The following is a 16,057-nucleotide window of genomic DNA, read 5'->3' as shown; positions in this document are numbered from 1 at the left end:
GTCTGACTTTTTTTTTTTGGGGGGGGGGTGTAAAACACAGGCTAGTTGTTTTGTAGAATGTTCCTCAGTTTGGGACGTGATCTCTTATGATTAGATCTGGGGTTTGTATTTTTGGGCAGGAACCCATAGAATGATATTGCATTCTTTTCCAGACATCATATCAGGAGAGAGGTACAGGGTTTCTGCTTGTTCCATTATTGGTAATGTTAACTTTGGTTAGCATTTCAGGTGGTGCCCACTAGGTTAATCCAGTCTGAAGTTACCAATTTTCCCTTTGTAGTTAATACATAATTTGTTAGGGATACTTTGAGACTATGGAAATATCCAGTTCCTCATATATCTCCTACTCACTAGCTTTAGCATCAGTTGTTGATTCTTGGCAGAATCAGTTATTACTGTGATGGCTGCAGAATGATGATTTTCTAACACCATCATTTCTTTTACATATATTAGTTGGTCTTCTACTAAAAAGGATTTTCCCTCTTTCTGCTTGTTTTAATTTATTCATTTACTTATATCTGTATGGACTCAGATTCTTATTTTTCCCATGAGTATTCTATTGCTATAATTATCAATTTTGATGCTCAAATGATCCCAGATTTGGCCAGGGGATGCCCCTGCAGGCTGTTTCCTCTTTCCTTTCGACACGTCCTCATCATTTTTAGGGGCACTTCCTTACTTTCTGACAGAAAATATTCTAGGCTCATTTTGTATTTTCTCTGCCTTGGCCCTGAATCAGCTATTCCTCCAAAGAGCTCTGGCTCAGTAAGATGAGAAATGGTATTTAAAGACCAAGATCTGGGTGTTAGATATGTTCGTTGCTACTGGGGTGTCTTACCTTGTAGATCCTTTAAGTAGACAGAGAGAAGGAATATATATTTATATCTTCCTCTGCATATTAAAAACTACGAATTCAAACTGATGCCTCTCATTCTAATTTATCACCCCAGGGTTCTCCTTCCTTAGTTTTAACTGCCTTCTCCAACAGTGAGAAACTTGACTGTCAGTCAATATATTTATTTCTTTGCTCAATCCTATAATTGATGGAAAGTAGATTAACTCCTACCCCTGCAAAAAACAAACTTTCTTTCTAGAATGTGTGTTGCACCTGTGCTCAGTTGCCAAGTCATGTCCGACTCTGTAACACTGTGGACTATAGCCTGCCGAGCTCCTCTGTCCATAGGATCTCCCAGGCAAGAATACTGGAGTAGGGTCCAATTTCCTTCTCCAGGGGATCTTCCCAATCCAGAGATCAAACCCGTGACTCCTGCATTGGCTTTACCTCTGAGCCACCAGGGAAGCCTAGAATTTGTATTAGTTTGTAGTTATTTGTCTTTAGACTGAAAGCATATAGTCAAAATAATATGTTCGGAAGTTACTCTGCTTTGCTTTTTTTCCACCTTTGGTGTGATTATGTTTTTCCTTAGAAATAGTTAGGTTAATTTGTTTCTCTCTGCATTCTTAGAGTTTTTCTCTCTCATCCTCTTGATTTGATTTTGTTTAATTTTGAGTATGTGAAACATTATGTGATTCCAAAAGTCAAAAGTACTCAGCACATAGGAATTCTTAAATGAGTATAGTATTGTCTGATTCACTGAGTCATCTAGAAGAATAAATCTTTTGCAGTTGGTATTTAGTAAGTTTGCCTGTTACTGGTGAAGGGCATTAGGGCCTGTGTTTGTCCTCCTGATATTAAGCCGAGATAGATTGTCTAGTGACAGCCCGAGTCTTGCAGGAAGCTTCTGTCCTCTTGTCAAGGAGACTGGGAAGGGAAGGGGAAGCTCTTGTTTAGGTGACCATGGCATTGCTGCTGTGGGAATTTAGATTTGTGGGATGGTATTAGGTGTCCAGAGCATAGTGTCTTTGGGTTGTGCATTCTGAGTGCAGACGTGGCTGCTCTGTAGGGAAGGAGCTGCTGCTGTGTGACTGTAAGGCAGAACCTCATCAGGAATTCCCACCAGCATCAACATTTTCACAGCATCTGAGGGTCTTGCCGCTCCTGTGCCTATATGGTTCTGTGACCAGGTTGTGCCTTGAGAGATTCCTAGCCTTGGACCAGGATCAGCACACACAGGATGGAAAAACCACAGATCAAGCATCTGGAGCTACTGTTATGGAGACGCTGGCTTTTGAACTCACTCCATGCAGATTTCCACACAGCCACAAAGATCTCACATTGCTAGGAATGACTAAATCAATATTGACCAAGGGTGCTGCCCAGATTCAGATCCAAGGAAATCAGACTTTGACCACTCCCGATGGGTCCTTGCCACTTCCCCTCTGGAGTAGTTTCCACGACCAGCATCAATCTGATAGCAAAGTGCTGATCAGATGCCCATTCTCAAACTCCTAGTGCAACAGAGAAGGTGCCAGCTGCCCCAACCCTGGGACCGAGCAGGGCTGAGCTGTAGAGTGAGGATTCACCTGAAACATGAGGCCAGGTAGGCTGGGTTAATAGAAGAGGTACAGTCAATTAGACATCTTTCCTTTTCCTCTCAACTGCCCTGAAGAAATCCTCACCCACGTTTAAAACTGCCTGATGTGCTTCATGCTTATGAAAAAACCTTTCACAATTATCATCTCACCTAAACTGTGCAACCCCCCTCGAGGCAGGTATGCAGCTACCTGCATCGGCCACAGGTGGCCATGGCCGTGAAGCTGCTGCCCCCCTACCCAGCTCTGCCTGTGGTGCTTATTCAGAGTCAGAGGAGAGGAATGTGGCTGGTACCCACTGGGTCACAAGCCAGCAGCAGCTTGGGATCTTCTCTGATGTGTGATTGATAAGTAAATAACTAGCGTTCAGAGAGCAAGTTGCTGGTGTATGTGTGTGCTCCGGGGAGAACCAGCCTTTGGGAGGGAGGGCCAGGTCATGTCCTGCTCTGACCCGCTCCTGACCCAAGTGGGCAGAAGCCAGATTCTTTTTCTCCAGCTGCTGGCGGAAAGCAGAGGTGTCATCTCACATTTCAGGCCTGCTTGATGGCCTGCTGGAGGGAGGTGGCTGTCTGAGAGGAAGGCTCGCGGGCGGGAGCTCACATGGCCGCCTGTGGCAGAGCTTGTCTGTCTCAGCTCCGCTTGTTGCATGCTGGAAGCCACGTGTGTCCCACTCCAGACACATTTCAGGGTGCGATTTCCCTGCCTTCCCAGACGTTCTGCCGAAGAGTGAAGATTCTCTACTCACAAGAGAAAGACTTCTACTTCAGAACTAAAACACCCACCCCACAGCTGTGGTGTCTCCAGTGTGGTTTTAGCCCTCAACTCAGAGGGACCAGGCCCTGGCTTCTTGTTCTGGGAGGTCAGGAAGGGAAGCCCTAGCAACAAGCATGATTCAGGTGTGATTACCCGGGACCAGACTCCAACTTGCTGTACCCCAGAACCTGCCAAGTGCCCACCTGAGGGGCCTCAAGGAAGAGAGGAACCTGCCCCTTGAACATGTCTGTGGGCCCTTTCTGAGGGATGCTTTGCCCCTCTTGCTTTGCTTTCTCTTCTTCTTTAGTTCCCCCCCTGTCTCCCAGAAGCCTCACTGCTGGGCACACACATTGTCTTACTGCCATCTGCCTTTCCCCACAGCCTGTTATGTCTGTGCCATAGAGCACGGAATGATACTCCTGTTATTTTGGAATAGATGACTGGGACCCAAATCTGAAGACAGTGAGGTTCTGAGAGAGTTATCAACAGTTGGTGCCGATCACAAGATTGCCCGTACCTGGCCCAGCTGTCGCCCCATCACCCAGTGATTCCACTGCCCTCCCCTGGGCACCAGAGATGACTGGCAGAGGCACAAAGGAGGTGTCTGTGGGCCACAGCCTCTGCGGGAGAGGGTACTGTAGATGAGCTGGGGTTCCTTAACCTCCCATAAAGGAGGGAGTTGGGTTTGAGACCCCCAAGAGTGGGGAAAAGCTGAGACTCTGTCCTCTGGTTGGAGGTCTGCACATGCTGAGGGCGTGGCTCTGTCTGCAACCTGTCTGAGCAAGACCTAGGGGGACTTAGAGAGCTGGCAGGACAGACAGAGGGCAGGGTTGGGATACTGTTATTTATGATAAATATGGGCTTCCATGGTCACTCAGATGATAAAGAGTTTGCCTGCAATGCAGGAGACCTGGGTTCTATCCCTGGGTTGGCAAGATCCCTGGGAAAGGAAATGGCAACCCACTCCAGTATTCTTGCCTGGAGATTTCCAAGGACAGAGGAGCCTGGCGGGCTACGAGCCATAGGGTCACAAAGAGCTGGACACAACTGAGCGACTAACACTTTCACTTTTTCACCTTCATGCTAATATGTATTTTACACAGAGCTCCTAAAACCCTTGGAATTCCCTAAGTGATAAAAGTGATAAGATGTCTTGATATTTATAACAAACGCGTTTTAAGCACATCTGGGTTTATATTAATGAGGTGACTTTTAGAATCACCTAAGGGTGGGGGCTGTTTTTAGGGGAACCAACCATGTGATTAGAGGGTTGCAACTTTAAGGGGAGGGGAAAGAGTTGGAGGTTAAATCGGTCACCAGTGACCAGTGATTTAATCAATCATGCCTATGTGATGAAGCCGCCGCCTCCTGCTGCTGCTGCTAAGTCGCTTCAGTCGTGTCCGACTCTGTGACCCTATAGACGGTAGCCCACCAGGCTTCCCTGTCCCTGGGATTCTCCAGGCAAGAACACTGGAGTGGGTTGCCATTTCCTTCTCCAATGCATGAAAGTGAGAAGTGAAAGTGAAGTCACTCAGTCGTGTTCGACTCTTAGCGACCCCATGGACTGCAGCCCACCAGGCTCCTCCATCCATGGGATTTTCCAGGCAAGAGTACTGGAGTGGGGTGGATGAAGCCTCCTAAGAAAACCCAAAAAGAGGGTTTAGAGAGCCTCTGGCTTGGTGAGCACATGGAGATGAAGGGACGGTGCTGCCCTGGGAGAAGGTGTGGGTGTCCCAGGCTCTTTCCCCAGCCTGGCCCTGGGCATCTCCTCCATCCCGTGGTTTCTGAGTTCTAGCCTTTCATAATAAGCTGGTGATCTCTGAGTTCTGTGAGCTACTCTAACAAATGAATTGAACCCAAGAAGGGGGTGGTGGGAACCTCCGATCAACAGCCCCTGGAAGCTGTTTACCTTCCCAGGTAAACACAGATTACAGCAGACTCAGTCTGCTGGACTGAGCCCTTGATTGTGGGATGACACTATCTCTGGGTAGATGGTGTCAGAACTGAGTTGAATTACAGGACACCTAGCTGGTATCAGAGGCTTGCTTGATGAGGGGCAAACACATACACATTGGAACTGGTGTAAGAATTGTACCAGCCCTGGGGCCACACTGTTATTATGCATGGGAGCTGGTTTGAGCTCTCCCTCTCTGGCTAGTACTCTCCTACAAGGTCAACACTGGGGCCACCAAACTCATTTCAAACCACGCATGCCTTTACGTACAGCTTTATTCTGAGGGTGAAGATCTCCTAAAGTTTCTGCCTCATTCATGTGTGCGGCACCTTTAAGGCTGGTTTAGTCCAGTGAGGTCCGGGGAGTGAAAGGCTTTTCATATCCTATTAGGTAACTAAACAAATAAACAAAACAGCCCTTCAGAGTGGAAATATGAAGACTGTGATGAATGATGAATAAAGTTTCTAGAATCACAACAGGAATTTTAAGGATAAAGCAGGTGTTGTTGTTGAGTCACTAAGTCGTGTCTGGCTCTTTTGTGACCCCATGGACTGTAGCCCACCAGGCTCTTCTGTCCATGGGATTTTTCAGGCGAGAATACTGGAGTGGGTTGCCATTTCCTTCTCCAGGAGATCTTCCCAACCCAGGGCTTTCCTGCATTGGCAGACAGATTCTTTACCACTGAGCCAGCAGTACTTAAGCAAAGTCCAGGTGTTAGAAATTGCATCATAAAGCGTGAAATTTAGGAGAGAAAAGAGCAAGTGAGCTGTGGTGCGGGTTTTGCAGTGTGGGTTGGGGAACTGCAATCCAGCTGTGGACCTAGGGCAGTTGTGTCTCTTCTCCCGGGCTCTCTTTCCTCAGCGGGCTGTAGACAGGCGCCCTCTCCCTGCCTGCCTTCGGGGATGATGTGAGCACCAGTGGAGGGAATTGATATGGAAGCTGAAACCACTCTCTAAGTTATTACACCTTGTTGCTATTGTTATGACTGTTTCTAATAAATAATAGACCTGCAACAAGCCATGGTAGGAAGTGAACATAAGCAGAGACAGGAAGTTGGGCCAGGTCCTGGGTTTTGAGATTAAGATCCTGGAAAGCAGTCTTATTATACTTACCCCAAGGTCCCTCAGTACCATTTGTTTGAAGACAAGCATAGGTTGGCATGGTCTTCACTCTGAACCATGATCACTGTTCTCATGTTTATTGACTTTCAGGAGATTGCTCATTAGTAGTTTGCTAAAGACATGAACAGAAATACACAGAGATGAAAGGCATTCCAGCTGGTGTCAGGGACTGTCAGAGACTCCAAGGAGTCCCCCGGCCCATCTGTCCCGTGTGGCTTCATTGATGTCCCTGATGATTATTCGAGGCCCTTTCTTCCTCTGTCGGTGCACAATACAAGGCAGGAAGCTGGAATCCTCTCCTTCCGTTTTAACTGAGTATAGCTGGATGCTGGGCTTGGTCCTAGATCATAGGCACACCCACTGTGCTCAGATGTTCAGGGGCCCTGCCCCTGACTCTGGACCTTCGATTTCCCTGTCGCTTGACTTTCCTGCTTTCTCTCTGAAGTTAGAGCTCACATACATGCACCAGTCAGGCTTACTGCTCACAGTGGGTCTTGACTGGGTGCCTCTTTCCCCGGTCCCCAGGTGAGAATCACTCATCACTGTTGTGGCAATTGGAGGCCATTGGAGGACTCTAGTGATGTTTGAATTTAATTACCAAACCTATGCAGAAGCAGTTCCTAGTATGAGTGGCTACTGATTTTAAGATCATTTCCATAAGTTTTAGTCTTTCTAGTAAAGAGTTTCTGTTTGAGTGTTCCGTAAGTGCCTTTGTTATTTTTGAATTGGAAAAGTGAGCAAAGTGTCTATTTCACCACTTGTTAGCCTTCATTCCAGACAACTGCCAAACGATGCCGTGGGCTTCTGTGGTCTGGGGTGAAAGGGCACTTAGGGATCACTGTCTCAGCTCATGTTCAGTGAGGAACACAGACACTGCCCTAGGTTTTTTAAACAGAGGGAATTTAACATACAGAGTTCATTACAGAAGGGTTAGAAGGGCGGGAGCAACAAAAAGCTAAGTAAAGTAAGGTTCCCCAAAGACTAGTAACTGCTGGGAGCTGCTGTTCCCCACCAGGAACAGAGGACTGAGAGGGAGGGTGGCATCACCCAGAGCTCGTGACCACTGTGTGAACTGGAGCCCAGCATCCCAGGCTCACCCACATCCCAGTGGCTGGAACTCAGTCATGTGGCCACACTGCCCATAAAGAGGCTAGGAAACAGTCCCCAGAGTGGGCAGAAGGAGAGGGAACAAAGTTTGCTGAACAGCATGTCTGCGCTGCATGCAGGCATAGGAATCGCAGTGTGCATAGGCCTGTGTGGCGTGGCGAAATGCAGAGCTTTAAAGCTGACTTCCCCCAGCATCCCTCTCTACCCCCACTGCTGTTGAGTTGACTGCTGTGTGCCCTGTTTTCAGGAGGCCCTGGCCCAGCCCCAACCCTGGTGGAAGATCCAGCTGTTCGTATGGGAGCCGGTGCTGTTCGGGACCTGGGACGGTGTGTTCACCTCCTGCATGATCAACATTTTTGGGGTTGTCCTTTTCTTAAGGACCGGCTGGCTGGTGGTGAGTGATGAGCTGGTGGCGCTGGAGCCTCTTCTAGGCCTGGGACGTGGAAAGCTCTGTCACCCTTGGGTATTCCACAGAGTGCTCGACAGATTCCTAAAGCACAGATGCTCCAGAGACAGGAAACAAGATCAAGCACATGGAGTAGCTAGCATTGCTTTTTACGTGCAAATCCTGAGAACCTGGGCCTCAGACAGAGGTTCATGTGAAAGCCTCACCACGGATTTAACTACAAAAATGAGAGCACAGAAGTCAGGGTGTGTCTCGGGTGGGACTAGAGGTGGGTCAGGGAGAGCAGACTGATGGCAAGTTTGCCTCCAGTTCGTGACCCTCTCCAGCTGTCCTGGTGATCTGTGACTTGGCTGATGCCCCTCCTGGAGAGGCAGAGGGAATTGTAAAGACCTACAGTCCTCTGTGCATTCTCTTTGCTTTTGCTTCACTTCTGACACTACTGGTCACCAGATATGGGTTTTTTTTCCCCTCACCAAGCAATTCTGTAACACCAGCTGAGTGTCCTACAATTTCACTCAATTCTAACACTGTCTACCTGGAGAGAGCATCAAATCGCACAGGTTAAGGGCTCAGTCCCATGAAGCTGCCCCCACCCACTTCAGCTGCCAATCACAGGTTTGGTTGCCCCTGTGCTTCGGGGGTTTCCCTGACACCTCCCCCAGATTCAGTTCACTTGTTAGAGCAGCTCACAGAACTCAGGGAAGCACTTAGGTTTACTAGCTTATTAAAGGATATGATAAAAGATATAGATTGATAGACAGATGAAGAGATCCATAGGGCAAGGTGTGCAAGGGTCCTAGGAGCAGGAGCTTCTGTCACCGTGGAGTTGAAGTGTATTACCGCCCTGGTATGTGGATGTGTTCACCTACCTGGAAACGTTCTGAACCCCAAACTTTGGGGATTTGTATAACTTCAGCATACATGGTCCATTATTGATTCCATTTCCAGCCTCTTTCCCCTCTCTAGAGAAGTGTATGTGCATGTTGAGGGTGGTGGTGATGGAAACTCCAAGCTTCTAATCATGACCTGGTCTTTCTGGTGACTAATCCCCACCCAGGAATGCACTCACAGCTGCCTGGTTAGAACAAGAGATGCTCCTAGGGCTTTTATCCCTTAGGAGTTTACGAGGGTTTTAGTAGCCCTGGGTCAGGGATGGAAAGGGAAAAACCAGTAGTCGCTCAGACGCGTTCGACTCTTGGCGACCCCACGGACTGTAGCTGCCAGGCTCCTCTGTCCATGGGATTCTCCAGGCAAGAATGCTGGAGTGGAGTGCCATGTCCTTCTCCAGGGGATCTTCCTGACCCAGGGATTGAACCCAGGTCTCCTGCACTGCAGACAGATTCTTTACCATCTGAGCCACCAGGCTCAGGGATGGGGTCAAACACTAATATTAGAATGACAGATGTTCCTAGTGCCCTTGTCACTGGAGAAATGACAAAGTTTCAGGGACTTTGTTCCAGAAACCAGGTGCAGAGACCAATATGCAGTTGACCTCTGAACCATACGAGTTTGAACCACACACTCCATTTATACTTGGATTTTTCTCAATAAATACTACAGTACTACATGGTCCACTGTTGGTTGAATCTGTGGATGTGAAATTGGTTAGGGAGAGCTGACTATGGAACCTGAGCATTCACAGATTTTGGTATCTGAGAGCAGTCCCATAATTAATCCCTTGGGGATACTGAGGGATGGCTGTATATATTTTCTGTCATCTCACAGAGGTAGAGAGAGAGGTGTGTGTATGTGTTTATTGTCAGAATTTGGCTCATGTGATTATGGGGGCTGGCAAGTCCAAAATCTGTAGGCTAAGTGAGATGCAGGTAAGAATTGAGTTGCAGGTTTTTGAGTTGAAAACTTAGAAACTTATATGTTGCAGTCTGGAGACCAAATTCCTTCTTTTTTGGGAAACCTCAGTCTTTGCTCTTAAGGCCTTCTGATTGTGTGAGAACTACCCATATTATGTAATTTCTTTTACTTAAAGTCAACTGATTGTACATGTTAAACACATCTTAAAAATACATTTATAGCAACTTCTAGACTAGTGTTTGACTAAAAAACTGGTCATTATAATCTAGCCAAGCTGGCACATAAAATTAACTGTCACATCTGTAAATTCTAGGGGATGAGAGCTTCACTATAGTGGGGTATATGTGATTCTTAGCCCTCTTAGGAGGCTGGGTGAGGCCAGCCCTTCCTCAGCTCTTGCTCTCCTCCATACCCAGGCCCATAGCTTCAGGTTCTACCTTTAACCAGAGCCTGAAAGTGGGTCTGAAAGTTTTCTTTATTAATGTGTGGAAAGCTTAGAGCAGATTTAGCAACCTCTCTAATATGGATGGTGTGAATCCCTGCCTCTCATACTCCTCCATAACTTACAGGGGAGCCCTTACAAAACACAAAGCCTCCAGCTCAGATGCCTTGTGCCGGCAGGCATTGTCTGGCTTCTGGGATTGAGCTCTGGCTTTTTCCCTTCCTGGGTACCACCCCTCTCCCCAGCACCTCCAGCCTGTGTCCCAGGGAGGCCCAGCCATCTGCCTGCTGTGGCGGAAGAAGGCCTGGCAGTGACAGCCTGGGCCCCTGGGCTCTGCCTTCTGCAGGGGATGATTATAGAGTAGTGGAAGGAGGAAAGGATAGGCTCTCTCCATCTCGATTCTTAAATCATAGGGCCTCCTCTTAACTTTTCTGCTGGGTGATTATTTTTTGAGAAGTGGCTATCTAGAAGTGTTGGCCCCATCCCCCAAGTGAAGTAAACTTGTATAAGTTATGATCTATTGCTGCATAAAAAATTACTCCAGTACTTAGCAGCTTGAAGTCACAAATTTGTATTTAACTGGTTGTTACTGTGGTTCAGGGATCCATGAGCAACTTAGCTGGCTGCCTCTGGCTCAGGCTTTCTTATGGGATTGCAGCCGAGCCGTCAGTCAGGGCTACAGTTTCAGCTGAAGGCTCCACTGGCAGAGGGTCTGTTGCTAAGATCACAATGAGGTTGTCGTCAGGCCTTGTTATGTTGGCCTCTTCACAGTGTTGTCTCAGTACCTGCAGCTGGCTTCCCCCAGGGCCAACAACCTAGAGAGTGTGAGGAAGCAGGTGCCCAAGATGAAAGGCATGGTCTTCTCATACCCTCATTTCAGAAGTGACATCTCATCACTTCTGTGGGGCTCTGCTCACTAAAAGTGAGTCACACCATCCAGCCTCCACTCAGGGAAAAAGGGTACACAAGGGCGTGAATGCCTGCAGGTGGGGACCACCAGGACCATCTTTGAGGCTGCCACCACACAAATACATCCTTTTGCCCTAAAGCGATCTCTCCTTTTCAATTCTGACATTAGTTTTGCCTGAAAAATCATATTTGAACATGGAAATAAAGGTACATGTGAAATGCCAAAAATAAAGTAGAGCTTTTAGGGGATAACATAAAGTAGAGGTCATACCCAAGTGATTTTTAAATAGAAAATATTCTAAAGAATAATTTGGCAACATGTTTGTAATTTGAAAAATGTTATAGTGGCAGTTTTGGTATGAAAACTGAAAGATTGATACAGACTTTTAAAAAAGTATCCCATGTAGACAAGAACACAAAAACAAAGGAAGATAATAGTATAAGTTCATTAAAAATATAAAATCAACAAAATAAGTAACTTCCTGAATAAAATATAACAGAATGAAACCTAATCCCTTAGGTACCCTGTAGTTTACTGTGACAAACTTTAAGTCCATTTTTTCCCCTTCTCTATTAATAGAATCAGTTTTGCTTGGTATGGCATTACTCTCAGCTGAAAATCCACCCCCACACTGCTTTTGTTGTGGTTCAGTCGCTCAGTTGTATCCAACCCTTTGCGACCCCGTGGATTGCAGCACACCAGGCTTCCTTGTCATTCGCCATCTCCCAGTGTTTGCTCAAACTCTTGTCCACTGAGTCGGTGATATTATCCAACCATCTTGGCCTCTGTCATCCCCTTCTCCTCCTGCCTTCAATCTTTCCCAGCATCAGGGTCTTTTCTAATGAGTTGGCTCTTTGCATCAGGTGGCCAAAGTATTGGAGTTTCACCATCAGTCCTTCCAAGGAATATTCAGGGTTGATTTCCTTTAAGATTGACTGGTTTGATCTCCTTGCAGTCCAAGGGACTCTCAAGAGTCTTCTCCAACAATGCTTCTTTCCTCATTTATAAAAGGTATTTCATATAAATTAACCAATTTTTCAAAGCATCGAACTTCTAAACATGCAAGTAACTTTCAGAAGAGTGAGAAGAGAGTAGATATAGTAGATGTGCACTGGGCACACTGATGAAAGAGAAATGGAGAAGGCAAAGAAACCACCCCCTCCCCAAACCTAATCCTGCTCTCCCAGAGTACACAGCCCATAGGTAAGATGGGCTTGGAAACAGACTCAGTAAGACAAGTGCTGGGATGGGCACTAAGCCCTGAGTACTGCTGGAGTCCAGAGGAAGCGGTTTGGGGACAGCTTCTTGGAGAAGGAAATGGACCCTGTCTTGAAGGATGCACTGGAGTCAACTTGTGAGGAAAGAGGAGTGGGCAGGAAGGCATTCCAGGAGGGAGCCTCATGGGTGGGAGGGTGGAGGTGAGGGAGCAGTGAGATCACCACTGGGGCACCCAGTGTGTCTGTGGGGGAGTTGTCAGCTGAGGGATGGGAGGGTGGGGAAGGGGAGAGGACAGGCCAGGAGGGGCCTCGTGGGGGTAGGAAGTGGCTTTGACTTGACTTGTCAGGGCTTGGAAGTCTCTTAGTGTTTGCTGTGAGAACACCCGGCTCATCGGAGTCTCTCCCAGGCCTCACCCCTGTGGTGCCGCCTCTGCCTTTTCCCAGCGGGCTCACCTGTGAGGACATGGGGGTGGTGGTCAGTGCTCCCGCTGTGCCCTGACTCTGAACTGACTGCTTGCTTTCCCCCCTGCAGGGAAACACAGGCGTGCTTATGGGCGTGTTTCTGGTGTCCTTCGTCGCCCTGGTGGCCCTGGTCACCGTGCTATCCGGCATCGGCGTTGGGGAGCACTGCGGCGTGGGCAGCGGCGGCGTGTACTCCATGATCGCTGCGGTCCTTGGTGGGCAGACGGGAGGCACCATCGGGCTGCTGTACGTGTTTGGACAGGTGAGGCTGCTGACCTGTGGAATGGCTTCTCTCGACTTGCCGTCTGCCGCCACCTTCTCATCCACGTTCCACTTGCCCCCTTCCCCCCACCGCTGACCTGAGAGGCAAGTGGGTGGTTGAGGGAGCTCAGGGCAGAGCTGGGCTCTGGTCCAGGGCCCTGATCCTTGGTCTCCAAGCCTCCTCCTCCACTACCTCTGCCTCTGGAGTCCTGCTGCTGCCAGGGAGCAGGGAGGTGTGGGCTAGGACCATCCTTACAGCCTGTTCTGGGGAGGGGGTGCACAGCAGTGGCTGGAGCCCGAATGGCAGCTGGGTGGCCTAGTCCCTGGGGCACTTTTACACTGAAAAGGGGACATTCCGCCTGTGCCAGGGACTTCCCTAGAAGCAGACAGTTCTCAAATGAACCAGAGCTCTAGGCTCATTGATGGCTTGACGGCCTCAAGAGGGAGGCTGAAAGCCCCTGTGTGGACGCCCTGTCCGAGAAGGAGAATACTAATGAGGGGGCCCCTCACCGGGGTGGACGGAGGCCCTCAGAAAACCACTGAGGAGAGAGAAGTACTGAAGCGTGTTTAGCTAAAACACAGAGATGGTGACCTAGTGCTGAGGAAACAAGTGCAGACATTAAGAAGCAGGTCTTTGTGAGGACTTCTTGGACTGAAAAAGGCTTTAATGATGGTGCAAAGGGTGGTGGGTGGCTGAAAAAATAGTTTAAAGAAAAGAATCTGTCTAAGTAAGAGTACAAGAGTCTCCTCAAAGAAAGCATCGGTCCATTCCTTTTGTTTGTAAGCAGCAGGGGCAGGATATTGTAGCAAAAATACATCTGATTCTCCAACAGCACGAAGCTGTGTGTGTGTGTGTGTGTGTGTGTGTATAGGACAGATGCGTGGAAGGCAGACACATGGTCAGTGCACTCTTAAAAACCCCTTGCCTTTATGGAGAAATATCTTTAAGCAGGGTAGTTTGGGAGGTGAGCAATAAACAGTCAGTTTACTTTATTATCCCGGGGATTTATATACTGATTTTTTTTTTTTTTTTACTTTGTTTTATAGTCAGGCAGGCTGCAAGAGGAACAAACAGAAGTCCCCTGCTTCCTGGGGTAGACAGAAAGCTCAGCTCTTGAAGCAGACACCACAGACAGGGGACCGGTGCTACTGGACAGGAAGCCCTCCCTGCTCATGCCCCCCACCCTGCCCCCCACCCCCAAAGAGAGGAAGTCTCCTGAATGTGCACTGACTTGGGAGGAAAAGTGATCACAAAGATGTTTTCCGAGGGCAGGCAGCCCCTCTTGAAAAGCCATCGCACTGACAGCCTTGCTTGCTTGCTTTCTGTTGGTTTGGGACCCAGCCAGAAACATCCGTGCCCCTCTGGTCCGCGTCCTCACCACGCCCCTGCTGCTTCTCTGCCTGACCTGGGCTGGGCTCTCTGATCAGGATGCGGCTGTTTTCGTATGCTGCTAGATACAGTGCGCTAGCATTTTGCTGAGGATTTTTGCCTCTGTATTATGAAGGCTATTGATCTGTAGTTTTCTTGTGATACTGTTGTCTAGTTTGGGTGTCCTGATCATACTAGCCTCACAGAATGAGTTGGGAAGTGTTCCCACCTCTTCTATTTCTGGGATGAGTTTATGAAGGATTGGTGTTAATTCTTCTTTAAACATTTGGGAGACTTTGGTGGTGAAACCTTCTAGTCCTGGGCTTTTCTTTGTAGGAAGTTTTTGATTGCTAATTCAGTCTCTTTACTTACATAGGCATATTCTGACCTTCTGTTTCTTCTTGAGTTTTGGTAGTTTATATCTTTCTAGGAATTTGTCCTTTTTATCTAGGTTATCTAATGTTTTGGCATATAATCGCTCACAGGTTCCCTTATAATCTTTTGTTTTTGTAAGATTGACAGCAGTGGTCTCCCTCTCATTCCTGATTTTAATCATTTGAGTCTTCCTCTTTTGTTGGTCAGTCTAGTTGAAGGTTTGTCTGCAAAGAAGCAATTTTTGGTTTTGTTGCTTCTTTTCTATTCTTTTTCTGACCTCTGTTTCATTTATTTCTGCTCCAATTTCTTTTAGTTCTTTCCTTTTGTTTGCTCTGGGTTTAGTTCACTCTTCTTTTTCTAGTTTCTTAAGGTGGAAGGTTAGGTCATTGATTTGAGATCTTTTTCTTCCAGAGAGTGATTAGGGTTTCTGAGGGTCCTCATTCCTGGTTCTTCATTTCAGTTGCTAAGTCGTGTCTAACTCTTTGCGACCCCATGGACTGCAGCACACCAGGCCTCCCTGTCCATCACCAACTCCCAGAGTTTACTCAAACTCATGTCCATTGATTCGATGATGCCATCCAACCATCTCATCCTCTGTCGGCCCCTTCTCCTCCTGTCTTCAGTCTTTCCCAGCATGAGGGTGACTGACTTTTCCAGTGAGTCGGTTCTTCACATCAGGTGCCCAAAGTATTAGAGCTTTAGCTTCAACATCAGTCCTTCCAATGAATATTCAGGATTGATTTCCTTTAGGATTGACTGGTTTGATGTTCTTTCAGTCCAAGGTACTCTCAAGGGTCTTCTCCAACACCACAATTCAAAAGCATCAATTCTTTGGTGTTCAGTTTTCTTTATGGTCCAACTCTCACATCCATACATGACTACTGGAAAAACCATAGCTTTGGTTCTTATTAACCCCTAATCCTCTCATCCCAGGGCATGCATGCCCTTATGTATTTTTAGTAATTGCCAGAGGAGATGGCAATTACTTCTGCTTTATTTACTATGCCAAAGCCTTTGACTGTGTGGATCACAACAAACTGGAAAATTCTTCAAGAGATAGGAATACCAGACCACCTTACCTGCCTCCTGAGAAATCTGTATGCAGGTCAAGAAGCAACAGTTAGAGCTGGGCATGGAACAACATACTGGTTCCAAATAGAGAAAGGAGTACGTCAAGGTTGTATATTGTCACCCTGCTTATTTAACTTATATGCAGAGTACATCATGGGAAATGCCAGGCTGGATGAAGCACAAGCTGGAATCAAGATTGCCAGGAGAAATATCAATAACTTCAGATATGCAGATGATTCCACCCTTATGGCAGAAAGCGAAGAAGAACTAAAGAGCCTCTTGATGAAAGTAAAAGAGCAGAGCAAAAAAGTTGGCTTAAAACTCAAACTAAGATCATGGCATCCAGTCCCATCACTTCATGGCA

The 16,057-nt window shown here is 47.4% G+C and overlaps 1 protein-coding gene across 1 annotated transcript in view; it reads left to right on the top strand.

The window, feature by feature from the left end:
* The window catches only part of SLC12A8 (solute carrier family 12, member 8), a 143,118-nt gene that overhangs the window by 13,385 nt on the left and 113,676 nt on the right, over positions 1–16,057 (top strand). The window contains exons 3-4 of the mRNA XM_010834282.1: positions 7,616–7,762; positions 12,688–12,879. Coding sequence (XP_010832584.1) covers positions 7,616–7,762; positions 12,688–12,879 — 339 coding nt within the window. The remainder of the gene's footprint in view (positions 1–7,615; positions 7,763–12,687; positions 12,880–16,057) is intronic.

Source organism: Bison bison, unplaced genomic scaffold, assembly GCF_000754665.1.
Source record: "Bison bison bison isolate TAMUID 2011002044 unplaced genomic scaffold, Bison_UMD1.0 scf7180017864032, whole genome shotgun sequence".
NCBI lineage: Eukaryota > Metazoa > Chordata > Mammalia > Artiodactyla > Bovidae > Bison > Bison bison.
Note: the sequence above shows the minus strand (reverse complement) of the source record. Positions and strands in the feature narration are given on the sequence as shown.